General features: G+C 37.7%; 1 protein-coding gene across 3 annotated transcripts; it reads right to left on the bottom strand.

Annotated features, from left to right (window-relative positions):
* Positions 1-2,092: 2,092 nt before the first annotated feature.
* Positions 2,093-14,048, bottom strand: phf11 (PHD finger protein 11). Of its 3 annotated transcripts, none has more exons than XM_034694612.1 (18): positions 13,806-14,048; positions 11,909-12,013; positions 11,674-11,807; positions 10,068-10,099; positions 9,903-9,988; positions 9,491-9,558; positions 9,342-9,388; positions 9,167-9,237; positions 9,038-9,060; positions 7,831-7,895; positions 7,646-7,734; positions 7,530-7,549; positions 6,617-6,651; positions 6,427-6,533; positions 5,041-5,176; positions 3,804-4,184; positions 3,640-3,711; positions 2,093-3,058 (listed from the first exon to the last, which is right to left on the bottom strand). In XM_034694612.1, the coding sequence occupies exons 1-18, from the start codon at positions 13,908-13,910 to the stop codon at positions 2,982-2,984; spliced, it is 1,653 nt and encodes a 550-aa protein (XP_034550503.1). In that variant the 5' UTR covers positions 13,911-14,048; the 3' UTR covers positions 2,093-2,981. The 3 variants fall into 3 exon arrangements, with proteins under 3 accessions (XP_034550503.1, XP_034550504.1, XP_034550505.1); XM_034694613.1 differs by having other exon boundaries at positions 5,047-5,176; XM_034694614.1 differs by lacking the exon at positions 9,491-9,558 and having other exon boundaries at positions 9,342-9,351.
* Positions 14,049-14,743: the final 695 nt, after the last annotated feature.

Genomic DNA, 14,743 nt, shown 5'->3' with positions numbered 1-14,743 from the left:
TGAACGGGCCCTCGCACACATGCAGCCACCACCTCATGTGAGCAACCACCTCGTATGAGCCACGGCCGGATGATTTGGTGAGATTTCAGGGCTAAGAGTATGGATATTTGGGGGCTTAGGGTTAGGGTTAGCCTAAACCTAACCCTAAGCCCCTAAATATCCATTTCCTGTTCATGGCAAGATGTGTGTTTGATGAGTAGCCTGAAAATCTGCCACGCCCACAATTTTAGTCTTTTAGTGAATGGTATGCCTCGAAAAATTTTGAATCATCAATGTGTCTACTATAGAATGTGCCTTGTTGGGACTTAATTAGAGAAAAACCCTAGGAGGAGATCTCAAAAGTATGCACCCTTATTTGGGCGCCATTTTCAATTTTCAACGCTAGACGGCGCTCTTCCTATTGAGTTTCGGATATGGGTGCAAGAGGCTTTTTTGTGCGACCTGATGCCATGAATATGCATATTAATATTCATGCATGTAGCTCAAAATAACCTCTATGGGGAGGGTTTTTTGAAAATTCTAGGTGGTGCTACTGAGCAACATTTTTGAGAATTTTTATGCAAGACCCAAAGAATCTCAAATTTTTCACCAGGCCTGATGAGTGTGCAAAATTTTGCACACTTTCATGCTGTCACTGAGTGTCAGTGCTCGGGCCCTAATTAAGAGTAGCCGAAAAGTGTGGGCTGTCACAAAGTACAGATAGCTTTAAACAAAATCAGATCTTAGCAGTTTCACATACTCAGTCCATTTTGTCCAAATCCGGTAAAACTTTCCATGTTGCACTCTGAGGGAAAATTACAGTTTTTCCATAATGTAAATCTCGTACACAATATTAACCCATTCCTCAACTGTGGGTGGTTCTATTTTTAACCATTTTCTTGTTATGGCTTTTTTACTTGCCGTCAACAGTATACCAAGCCATTTTTTGTCATTAATATTCCAATTTTCAAATGATATGTCACCCAGATACAGAGTCTCACACTTAAAAGAAAACTTAGCACCAAACACATTCTGTATATGAATATGGATCTCTTCCCAGTAAGTTTTAATAACCTTGCAGTTCCAGAATATATGAAAGTGGCTGGCGCCATCAGTTTTTAGTAATATCTGTGTTATAACAATAGTTGTTTCAAAGGTTCTTAAATCTTAAACTAGTGTATGTTTCTTATTTTTCTAGTCTTGCTTTAACCAAAGCTTGGTCTCTGGGCGTTAATGAACACTTAACATCATTTTTTCTACTATTATTAGATGAAGAGCAACATGGTGCTGTATTTAGAAAGAAGGTTCTCTGGTTAGAAAAATAAACACTGGACCTTTCTGAAGTCCTCTTTAGGGCCTTAAACTGCCCGGATCTAAATGTGCTTGAAAAGATTAAAAATGTTATCAGTGCTTGATTAATGCGGTCTACCCTCTCTATTCCGAAAGATGAGAACAGTTTTAATTTCTTAATAGAAAAAAAAACACAGAGCCAAGTTATGAGCCAGTGTTTGCACTCTATGGCAATTTTCTATTTGTACATTTTTTCTATTTGCCCATTTTTCTATGGATATATATATTTATATATATGTCTTCTATTTTATTCTATTGTATTTAAATGGAGAGAAGTCAGACAAAATTTCATTGTACTTTTATAACGACAATAAAACTGATTCTAATTCTAATTCTGATTCCTAATTCTAATTCTACTTATCCCAAAGAAAGAAACAACAAGTACCTTCCTCATCACTCCTTCAGTCTGGATGATCTCATATGCTCATGTAGTAAACACTTCTCAACCACAGTTACTAACGATTTGAAGATATTTTTCAACATTTTTTTATAAAGCAGGAAGTCCCTGGTTTGATCCCCAGCCACGAGGAGTTAGTGTTCTCCCTGTGTGTGCAGGAGTTCTGCCTGGATACTTCAGCTTTCTCCTACAGTCCAAAAACCTTCTGACTCTAATTTACCTGTGGTTGTTTGCCTCTATGTCAGTCCTGAGATTAACTGGCAACCTGTCCACGATATACCTCGCCTCTCGTCCAATGACAGCCCCTTTCAACCTGCAGTACAGATAATAGATAGGTGGATAAAAAAATCACAACAGAGGGTAATGCAATTTGTCTCAAAAATGGTGTTTATTGTCTCAGGAAAGAACTTAAAAATCAGCAACATTCACTCACATGTTTTCACATCTTTTGTATTTTTCCTGTTTACACTGCATTGAAGGAATATTTCAGCAGTTCTGTCCTTTTTTGACGATAAACTTAAATTTTGATAAGACTGGTTTTCAATGAACGAATAGTTATGCTTCAGAAGACGTTAGTTATTGAAAAGCTTCATTAGTAGCAAATCAGATGACAAAGCTTTGTGTGGAGTTCAACATCAGACATCATAACCCCTCCAACACCTGCAAACATCGCCTTACTCTGACAGTCAGAAACACATATAAAAATTTATAAATATAAAAAAAGTGTAGGTTTTGTATGGTCAGTCTTTGAAAAACATTCAAATAATCTAACATATGTCCACTATTTCACTATGTCATTAATTAAGGCAGTGTGCTACATCTTGTAGCCTTCGATATGAAACATTAACTGGACACATTTTTTCTTCTTTAGCTTAAATTCTGATATCAGTGCAGTTTTGATTGGTTTTTTTTTCCAGTCAAGATGTCTCAGTCATGATCTAACATATTTTTGTGATACATTAGTCACTGTTCACAACTGACTTCTTCTGGCTGAAATGTGAGATTATGTTGTCAAATTTCAATGTTTTCAATGTCAAATTGCTCAGTTATTATCAATACTTACGAATTTATTTCCACTTCCAATCCTTTCCTTCTTAAATATGAAGTCGGTATCATTATAAAACTATAAATATGCCTTGTATTAAAAGCCTCATAAGGCTATATGCAAACAATAAACCATAAAACAAACACAGCAGAAGAAAAGATGATAAACTGTAAACTTTGTTAACACGTCATATATCAACTGCTGATGGACTCATCTCTTCAGTGCTGAAACGGCCTCTGACATAGCTGCTGCTGCCTTCTCCAGCTCCATTTTTTTTCTTTGCAACTCTGTAAAATAATAAATTTCTCTTTAGAAAATACAATTCAATGAAAAAGGCGAAGTTGAGAGTTATTTTTAAGTGGATAAGTGAGCCTGTGATTGTGATTGTCAGGTCTGTCCATAAGAGGTCATTGTGTTTCCACTATTATTGTTTCTTTTTCACAATTGCTGGGAAATTTAAGTTATCAGGGAAGAGTGGACACCATAATGGATGAACAAAATCTGATCCATGGTCTATGACCTTACCTTCTTTGGACTCTAATTCCAGGATGACTGATGTTGTGTTTTTTTCTGGACTCAAAACAAACAAAACTGGAAGGACTTTTACTAATGTTGCTTTGCTGTTGTATCTACCTGTCCATTCCAAATAAAGATAAAATAATTATTTTCTTTTTTAAAAAGTCGAGGTTGAAAATGAAGCAAATTGGCCTGATGGTGGCACCAAAGCGGGTTTATCTCCAGTTGAGGACATCTTAAACCCGAGGCTTCATTATTACACTCAGCTTTCATCAGACTGTGCTGTAATTAGCACCGTTTATTCTCACTGTTAAGAAATGTAGTGTGTTCAGTTTCCTTTTAAAGACTTCACCTTTCTGCTGCTTTGTCACCAGCTTTTCAAGTTTTCCAGAGGAAGACATCACTTTTAGTGCACAGTCATAATCTGTGGAGAAAGAGAGAGAGAGAGCTTTACGTTCAGTCTCAGCATAAATGAGGGCATCACAGAGACGCTTGGTATCTTTTACTCATGCTCACCATTCTGGCTGGCCTGGTCCGACTCAATTCTGTCAGACATATCGTTCAGCTCCTTAATGAAATCGGTGAAGATGGCTTGGGTGCATCCGGCAGCGTTGCAGCTTTTCCAGAAGCTGGCAGAGTCGATGTTGGGCTCTGGGTTGGGCTCTGGGTTGGAGGTAGGAGCTCCAGGCGAGGGAGTAGGGGAAACAAGGGATATGTATATGGGTTCAGGTGGCACTGGGGAAATGGCTGACCTGGGATGTGGAGGTGAGGTGGTAGCATTGTCAGGTTTGGAGCCATCAGGTGGAGCAGGGGACACAGTGTGGCTTTGCAGCGGCACAGAGGGCTCAGCTGTTTGTCTATCAGGACTGTGAGCAGGACTCTGCTCATGACTGAACTCTAACAAAAGACCCAGACAAAAAAATGCCCATAGTGTTATACAGGAAACACTGTCATCACAACCATTGACTGCAGTTAAAGATGGATGACAAGTCTACACATTCCCATTGTACAAAAGTGAAGTTAAATTACCCCTAATATATATTTGGAGCAAAGACTGTATACAGCTCCCCTACTGACTGGCTCCTAAACTATGGAACAGTAGGGTTTTACGATTTTATTTCTTACTTAAAAAAAAAAAGTATTTTATTTTATTTTATTTTGATTTAAATAATGCTTTAATATTTTATTAATTTAAAATTTTAATTATTTCATTTTTTTGTTATTTATTAATTCAATTATTTATTTATTTAATCTACTCAGTTTCTATTTTCAACTCTAATCATTACCCTTTTTAATGTATTTATTTTAACTATTTATATTCTTAATATTAATTTTAATTACACATATTTTATTTGATCTTATATATTTCATTGTTGTCAGTGTGCATTGGTCTCCATTTTAAAATCCATTTTTGTTATGCAATATGTCTTGTCATCATTTCATTTCTGCTTCTTTCTTGTTTTCAATCGCTGTAAAGCACTTTGGGTTGCATTTGATATGTATGAAAGGTGCTATGTAAATGAAGCTTAATGGATTGATTGATTTTTATGGTCACAACCAGACATATCTTTTACATATTTAAAAAATGGTTTCATGAGTAACCTTACATTCTGAGATCTGCTTTGTAAAGTTGAAACATGAGCCACAGCGTGTTGACGTCCACAAAATTATTAAACTTCCTGAACATGGAAGTTGATTTTGTCACCGACCAGGACGACAAACTTTTCATTTTTAAAGTCAACTTTTGCTTCACCTTTACCTCTCTGTCCCGTCTCCACTGGAGAGGTCTCAGTCAGACTGTAGGGTTCAGGAGTCGTGGCTGTGAGTGACTGTGACTGAGACTCCACGCAGATCTCCACAGGAAGCAGCAGACTCTCTGACTCAGCATCCTGAGAGGACCCAGACACAGTTTAGGTTGGATTAGTTTTACTTCAAGTTACAACTGATGATATGCACATCAGATAAGAAAGGCAGACCAATTCAAAAATGTAATGCCATATATTTAAACGGAGGAAGCCTAAAGTCATTCACACTCAATTTTTCACAACTACAATTATATTACCAGTGAAGCAAATGTTAAAATGCTTTTGTGGAATATGCTTTAAATTGCTCCACATTGATCATATGCCTTCCATATGTTTCCACAACACTGTGCCAGAATGTTGGCCTGTTCCTCCTGACAGGTTTGGTGTCAGTCAGTCAGTCAGTAAAGTTTCAGCCTGCACGTCCTACTCGAAGGCTTTCTGACAGGCTCAGAGTTGAGGCTTAACCTGGTGTATTTCAACCTGGACCCATTGAAAGCTACAATAATAACTACTTGGCTATTATATTTGGAAGTCTATGACGTGAATAAAGAAACCTACGTCTGATCTAGTTGTAATCTGAGTGTGTTATAATCCTCCTGACGCTGCTTTTATTCTGTTTAGGACAGAAGGAAGGCAGGAATTTATATTTAATACTTTCAATCTTTTCTCTTTTAATCTCTTTTTTTTGTATTTTTCTGATTTTTTATATTTATTTTTATTTTTTGGGTTGTTGGCTTTAGCCTTTTTAACTTCTAATTTTCTAGTTTTTTTGTGGCTCTTGTGTTACTTCTAAATAAATAAAAAATCATTGTATTCCTCACATTTTTCTTTTCTCTTCTTTTGGATGAATCTTCTGCTATATAAATATTACAGGTGTGAAAAATATCGATACAGCAGTATATCGCGATACTTTGACCTCCAATGTGATATAGATATTTCAACTCTTAATATCCATATTTTTGTAATAATAAAAATTCACATTTTAGCCAAGTTGGAACTAAAATACAACTTCAGTATTTCAAAAACAATAAAGTGGAAGTTAAATCAAATAGTTCTGACTTAATTTGTCCTTTCAATTTTGAGTAATATTGTGTGATTTACATAAACACCATCTCCATTTTTCTTAGTTAACTGTAAAATATTGCAATATATCACAATATTGTGATATCGTGATGCTATCGTATCGTGGTTCTTGGCAATACTCACCCCTAATAAATATTATTATTATTATTTTATTTCAATATGTGGCCTCCTCTGTATTTTCTCTATATATTTAAACCTGTTGAGGAAAAACAAACACACAATTTTTACATCAATATATTACAACAACTCACTGAGTCTATGGATGTCTCATCTTTACCCTCATCCTCATCATCATCCTCATCATCCTCATCATCCTCATCATCATCATCATCTCTGCTCTCGTCCTGCAGCTGATGTCCTGTGAGGCACAGCAGGAGTTTACAAACCAAACCATTTTGTCTTCCACTGCATCCTCTGTAAATACCAAGTGTTGGAGCGTACCTGAGCCGGACCCTGTGTGACTCTCAGTGTCGTTTCTGTGAGAGGAGAAAACACAATTCTCTACAGTCAAAATACACAACCTACAAATCAACAGCACTGCAAAAAGAGATGAGAGGAATCCTTTTGAGCTGCTGACAGTGAGTCAGAGAAGTGACACTACCGTCTGAGATTACATGTGAAGTAGTAGATGGTGTGGATTTAACCCCAACACGGTCAAGACAGGTGGGTGTCTAACATGAGTCTGGTTCTGCTTGAGGTTTCTGCCTGTTACAAGGAAGTTTTTTTTCCTAAAAAGTGCTCTGCTTATTGTGGATTAAGATGAGATCAGACTGGGTCCTGCCTGTAAGATGGGACTGGATCTTCTCCTGTCTTGATGTTGGGTCTTTGTTAATAATTTATCAGAGTACGGTCTAGACCAGCTATGTTTGTAAGGCATCTTAGGATATCAGTTGTTGTGATTTGGAGCTATTTAAAAAAGAGATTGGTTGACATCTTATTGAATTGCATTTAAACATCACATAGGACTGCTACTCTGATGATTGTACTACTAAACTGCTAAATATTTTTGTCCAGTTGTTCAAACAGAGTCAACAGTTTGATGTTAAACACAACGTTTTGTTCACACATAAAATAATAATTCAGCAGCCAATCTTAATATTTCAGTTTATAAAACAGAAAACAAAATTATAAGTTATCCCTAGGTAGGTGTTTCAGAGTTTTCTCTTCCTAGTAACATCTAAATTAACTTAGCTATACAAATTGGACTACATTTTAATAGTGCACAACACAAACTTTGCAACAAAACTTTGTACAAAATGCAACAGAAATTAGTTATTAGGATCAAAACTGAATTTGCAAATATTCAACTATTTGAAAATCATGATTCATCGCTATAATATAAGATGGATCTTACCTGGTCAGCTGCGGCACAGTCTGGGATGTAAGGAAGAAGATAATGATCAGAGTTTTGAAGGTTTTTTGTTGCTTTTTAATGATTTGACTGAGGAAAGAATCAAAGACAAGACTTACTTCACAGTCCTGAGCAGAGTTTACACTTTCATCAAATTGAGAGCTCTCTATAGGGGCGAATATCTCCATATCTGAAGGTAGAATCTCATCTGCAGAAGATATGAAGAGAGTAACTGAGAGTGAAGTACCTCACACAAAAGGACTTAAACAGATGGAACTTTTGTATGTAATAGAAGTAGGTTAACCTATAGTTAAAGAATCTTCTATTATTATTCTTTTGGCTTTACGCGTAGGGGCACGGACTTCCTCACTGTAACAAAGGAGAGAGAAATCAGGCTTTAAGAATACAAGACATTTTAAAACTGTTTTAAGGCTACACCACAGTAACTTAAAAAACATCACAGAGAGGGGGAATGAGAAAGAAAGAAAATAATAAAAATAATAATAATAGAGAGGGTAATATTTTGGCGAAATTGAAACCATACAGCAATTTGAGATAAATAAGCTAAAGTCAGTTGGTGGGGGTTCTTCCTGTGTAATGCAGAAGAGGCTGCCATAGCTTCGTAAACTCTTTGAGTGAGCTGTGGGTGGTGTATCTTAGTAGCTCAACCCTGAGGTGACTCAATAGGTCTTCTAGATAGCGCTTGTGGGAAGGTGCTGAGCCACCCCAAATGGGGGATTTGGCATGATCTGTGTGCCTCACACTTCTGAGAGGGTATTAAACTTAGCGCATCAGGTGAGGACATTGAGATATGCTGTATGGGTGACACCATTGTTTTAATGTGTATAAAATATGTAATGAATATATGTAATGTATGTGTATAAATTGTATGTGCTTTGGCATCAACATGTCTTTGTTCGTGTCAATTAAGCAAATTGAATTGAATTGAATTGAATTAACCAACTGGGTCCAGAAAAAGTCCAGTCTTGGACAGGCCCAAAACATATCAATCAATCAGTCAATCTTTATTTGTATAGCGCCAAATTACAACAAACGTTTTCTCAAGACGCTTTAACAAACAGAGCAGGTCTAGACTGTACTCAATGTTAAATTATCAACAAAGATCCAACATCAAGACAGTATAAGATCCAGTCCATCTTACAGACAGGACTTAGTCTGATCTCATCTTAATCCACTTTGCAGCATTTAGCTTGTACCAGCGGCAAGGACAAACTTTCTTTTAACAGGCAGAAACCTCGAGCAGAACCAGACTCATGTTAGACAGCCATCTGCCTCGACCAAGTTGGGGTTGGAAAGAGGGATAGAGGAGATGAAAAGGAGAGAGAGATGAGAGTGGTGACACAGATAGCAGTAGTTGTAGCTGCTGGCAGGTCCCGAGAAGTTGGAGTCTGGAACGTCCACAGCAGCAGGCTGTCTGTGGCAGCACATATGGCTGATGGTGCCTGGTTTGCTTTGTTAGAAGATCAGCATGCAGATTTTTTTATACTCACTCGTCATCTGAACTGAATAGCCTCTGTTTTAAAAAAAAAAAGAAGCAGAATTAAAGGTTCTCATGCGCTCAAATGAAGATGTAAAACAGTCACTTTATCCAAAGTGACTGAATAGCTTCACAGGTGTACCTTAGAGGAATTGCCGCCGGATGAGTTGCTTTCAGTTCTGTACCTGGATGGCCCAGCTGTTGCATAATCTCCTGTCGAGGAAGACGACTTTCAATTTGGGACTAAATGATAATTTAAACAAAACAAAAAAAACAAAGCTGGATGCGACACACAGTCTGCTCTGTGCAGGACTCACCATTGGTGATCTTATGTGATGAAGGAGCATGTTTGTCACAGTACAACCTAAAAACACACGATCAGATATCAGTCGATATTAAGAAGCAGAAACGGATAAATAATCAAAGGTTTCTGATTGAGAGGTTTACAAAATGTGGACGTACTTACATTATGTTAGTGGACAAACTATCCAAGCTGATCTTTCCTTCTTTCCTCTCACAAGTGAGGCAGTATACCTCATGAATAGGAAACAAGGATGTTACTACTTGCTGAGTAGAGTGTAAGCTTTTTGGACTTTCGGCATACGGTAGAAGAATTCAATCACCATTTACTCTCAGTGATGTATACAGTAATAACGTGTGGTTAGTTTTATGGCCCATTTGAAGAATCCTGTTTCTGTAAAGCTGCAAACTAATGAGCATTATTCCGCCCCTGAAAATAGTCCCTAACCAAAGCACTTGAGTGACATTTGCTGAAAACTACAGTACAGTGCTTATTTTTTTCTATAAAAAGGACTGAGCCTTTTTTGAAGTTTGTAGTTTTCAGTTATGTGCCTTATGGATAGTTTTATCTGTCAAACCTTTGATGGTCCAGCTTCACTGGGATTTCTGGGAGCTGCGTGCTTTGTATGGGTAGATGTATGTCCATTCACAGGACCGTTGTTTTCTGGAAGTGAAAAAGGGAACAACTCATAATACGGTCTTTATTGAAACAGTGTCAGCAGATAGTTCAGTAAATCACTTACCCTGTGATTTAAGATGCTTAGGGCAGAACAGACTAACACAAACAGAAAAGCAAAGTTAGGTTTACAATCCATCTCAAATAAAACAACTTCTTTACCTGCAGATGTTTCGACCAACAGATAAACATACTCCAGGGGGAGAGTGCACCAGCTGCGTGTAACACTGAAGTAATGCCCAGTGCACCAGTTTGAGTTACACACTTTAAAACCAAACTCAAGACCTACCTTTTTAGTCTTGCCTTTAACTGAGTTTTATTTCACCTAACTTTTGTGCGTCTTGTTGTCAGGAGGCTTCATTCAGGCAGGAGAGAGTATTCTGGGATTGGACACGAAACAGATAAAGAGATAATTTTAAGGTTTTGTTTTGCAAAGAGCGCCCTGTTTGAATCCTCCCCTTAACTACAGCATGTTTTGGAATGAAACAGGACATTGATTGATGCTGATTGGTCTCAGGTCTCTGATCTGTTGATGCCATCCAGTCCTATAAAAGTGTGGGAATTCTTGCCAGATATATTATTGATTATACTGCGATATAATGACCGTCGTGCATATGGACCTCCCAATTACCTCACCGATAGCTCTTATTTGTGCTAGTGCCTCAGTGAGAGAGAATATTCTTATATTCTGCATGCAACATTTCTCCATCCACATCTTTCTTTTGGTTTGTTCTATTCATACCTTCTGTAGATCTTTTGATTGGAGAAGAGAGAGGACAGAAGTGTGTAGCAACACTCACTGCTACATGAATGTTTCCCTGAAAATGCATAAGAGCAGGCTTATGCACGCTGAGTCATTTGGAGTCAAAGAGTTGGTTGTAGCTAAAGGCCAAATTCCACCAGATCCGTGTCCGGTCTGTGTATAGTTTGTGTCTGTTCTGGAGCAGGACCGCCGGACAACTGGAGTCATGTGACCGTCACAGCACCGGATCTGATAGGTTTCTATTCTTGTCAATGTGTTAACCCCCACTGGATCCGCTCCCGTGCGTTCCGGCTGCGTCTCTGATCCGGCAGGTCGGAACGCAACGGATCAGATACGCAAGACTTCTATTTTTGCCGGATGCCGGAGCACGACGCATTAATTCAGCACAGGACAGATGGAGCGGGACAGGAAGTCAGACACCAAAACAAAATAACAACCCAGTTAATTTTCAGAATAAAACACTCTGTGTTACTGTTAGATCGTGTTTAACTTAACTATGACAAAAAAATGTCATTTAGAGCGGAGGCAGGCCAGGAGTCATCAAGTCAGAGGTTTTCAGAGGCTAATAAAGACAATATGGATGAGGAGTGGAGGAAGAGAATCCTTGATTCAGTGATTGCCGTGGGAAAACCTTGGTCACGTGACTCCAGTTGTCCGGCGGTCCTGCTCCATGCTGCATTATGAAAACGCAACCGGTGGGTGTTGACGGACGAGAGCGCACAGAGCCGGACCGCAGTGGATCGGAAACGGACCGGACACGGATCTGGTGGAAGTCCCGTGTGAGTCTGATGTCAGTGATAAGACCAACTTAGTTTACGCCCAGCTGGTGCACTAGGCCTCAGTATGGTATGTTTTAGAATATAAGACTATTTTCAAAACCAGCAAACACATGCACTCGTGTTGGACTAACCCGTATTCCCCCTTGTCTTTCTCCTCAACAATTTTAGCTCCAACCTCAACAGCACATGGGTAGTGGTAGGATTTCTTGCAGCGCCTGTTCTCACAACCAGCAGTTGCACCTCTCTTTGTACATTTGGAACATTTCTGTGGTGTAAAGAGACAGATGTAGTGAAACTGACAATAGCCTGAAGCACCCAAATGATAGATAAGACAAATCCATATCTACAAATATCAAAGTATTTTACCAGCTTTCTGCCACGAGTCACCTCATCCTTCACATCGTCAACAGAGAAACCAAACAGGTCGTCTTCCTGTGGAGATTCCGTGCAATAAATTCCAGATGAATAAAGCTGCAAAAATAGAAACAACGTGAGTACAGAAGTTAAACACGAACACGGCACATTACATTTAAATGTAATACTAAAAAGAAATAAAGCAAATGTGTGAACTAGTTAGACATCACAAGTCTTCTGCATGATGTGCACAGTACGATCAAAAGTCCAAACACATTCTGACAGTTCTTTAATGGTAGCCTTAAAACCATACACATAGGAGAAGCTTGAACCTCTGTTTTTGAAATTTAGTTTCTTACTTTTAAGAATAGTAACAAGTTAATTTTTGTCCTAATGTTCAACATACTGATTTGTCATTATTTTAGTTTGGGTCTCCATTAACATTTTGTATCCAGAATATGGGGCAATTTTAAGGAGAATTGTCAAAATATTCTATAAACTATATGATACGGTGGCTGGGAAGTGCAATGCAAATTTACAATGGATGAGACCCTTTTACAAAGTTGGAGACTAATTTAAATTTTGGAAAACATTTTTACTTTTAAAACTCTTACCAGGGCCAAAACACATTTACATTTAAGAAAACAAATTTACTATTCTAATTGAAATATATTTTGATTCAGGCTGATAAGAGAACACCTCAAAATTTGTTCCTGCCAATCACAGCTATATCTGATTTGGAATTTTCTTTTTTTTTTTTAATTGTATTTTTATTTGGAAAAGGTAACAATACAAATTTTACAACACTTTGATAATTGCACTCATCCTTTTCCAGTCTTTTATATGCGTATGCATAGGGAGAAAAAGTATGTCCACATCGCCACTCAGTCCTGAAATGTTTCTCCATCTTTCCAGGTGAGTGCATTCATTTATACTCTTCACATTTAAACACATACATATACATTAATCCTCACCTCTTCAGTCAGTAATTAACACTCATTTTCCTGCATACATCCATTACACAAACCTGATTTGGAATTTTCAAAATGAAAAAACATTGGAAATGTAGCATATACATTTTCAAAATAAAAACCATTGGACATTTAGCATATAAAAACAATTTGAAATTTAGCACATACATTTTCAAAATAAAAAAACATTTGCAATTTGCATAAACATTCATTTTGAATCAGATATACAGTAGCTGTGATTGGCAGGAACCCACTTTGAGGTGTTTTCTTATCAGTCTGAATCAAAATATTTAAGTGGAAACAGGGTTGTTAATGTCATATATATATATTAATACCCTGGCTGTTGCACATTTTCATAAAACTGACGCCTTTACTTTTGAAAATCGTTGGTACATTCCTTTTCCGTCAGAATCTTCCGTTAGTAATTTTCCTTTGGGACTGGTAAACAAGTTATATTGCTTACAAAATTGTCTCATTGCTTTTAAAAGTTTTACTGATTTTGTAAATTTTGTTTTCTTAAATGTGAATTTGTTTTGGCCTTGGTAAAGTGTTGTGCTGGTGTAATTCTGTTTTTATAAAATGTAAAAATGTTTTCCAAAATGTAAATGTGACTCCAACTTGGTAAAAGTGTTCCCTTTGTAAATTTGCATTGCACTTCCCAGCCATCGTTATACTGTCCTACTTACAAGCAGCATTCTAAGTGGCATTAAGATGAGAAGGGAGCCACATTTACCACTACACTACGAGATAACCTGGCTATTTCACGTGCATCATACTACATTATCTGTACTGATTTAACGTCCGTGTACCTAATAATTGCATTTAGTACCACAGGTAAATGCACATGTATGTATTTTGTAGTTATTGAACCCCTATCCTTTTCTTATTGTCCAAAGTGAATGACTGAAATTCCTCTGAAGAACTCTGCCCTTATTTACCAAACAGTTCTGGTGAGCCGTGACTCCCTCCTTGGTCGATAAAGGTCCCGTTATCTTCGTCTCTTCGGACCGTCGACAGAGTATGCAGAACACTTTGTGGCCCATTTCTGTCACCAGACGAAAGATTAACTTCTTCTTAGCTCTTCTATTTGCCTGCAGGGTAACGAAACTCTACGTTCGTATTCAAATTCAGGCAAACCAGTTTAAGCGCCCTGTCGTTTACTCTATGGTTGCCAGGTTCTATTCGATTTATCCTCCGTTGACCTTCGTTTCCCTCCCAGAAGCAGATTTCAAAATATGCAGTAAGGGATAGTGTGCTTTTTAAAAAAACCTACCAGTTAAAGCTGCTGTTGGTAGGAATGGTGTAAAAAAAAATGTTACTTTTTTCTGCTGGGTTTGGAGAAAAGGTCATAATACCCATTGGTACTCATCTGTAAGTGGAGTAATTTGAGTTGTTGCGAAATCTCTGCGTTTTCCAATGCCTTTGTATCAAGCAATGTTATTATTCCCCTTGTTCCCGTTATGATGGACCAATCATAGCTTATCTCCAATCCTCTGTCCTGATTGGTTAAGGGGTGGCCCCTACTACATCCTCCGACTGGTTATGAGTCCGGCACTGTCATGACTGCACACGCCAATCTGTGTTGGGGGGCTAAAAGGGAATCTGGTTGGGAGGGATAGTGTTGACATTCGAAGTCCCTCTCTCTGAACAGATGTTTACTCTGTGACTACCAACACCAGCTTTAAAGGGACTTTAAGCTTTTTTTATTTTTTTATTATTTTATCCCTTTACAATCATTTCTATTCAACTTCAGCATGAAAATCCATGTGAAGAAATAGTTTAAAAATGTTACTGTTAAATGTTACTCTAGCCTACTTTAAATCGTTCAATCAATTATAATTTACAGAAAAAATACTTTCATCATGTTGTCGGTGGT

The sequence above is a fragment of the Notolabrus celidotus genome, chromosome 10 (assembly GCF_009762535.1).
Source record: "Notolabrus celidotus isolate fNotCel1 chromosome 10, fNotCel1.pri, whole genome shotgun sequence".
In the NCBI taxonomy this organism is placed as follows: domain Eukaryota; kingdom Metazoa; phylum Chordata; class Actinopteri; order Labriformes; family Labridae; genus Notolabrus; species Notolabrus celidotus.
The sequence above is the reverse complement of the archived record's forward strand: the minus strand, read 5'-3'. Positions and strand labels throughout refer to the sequence as shown.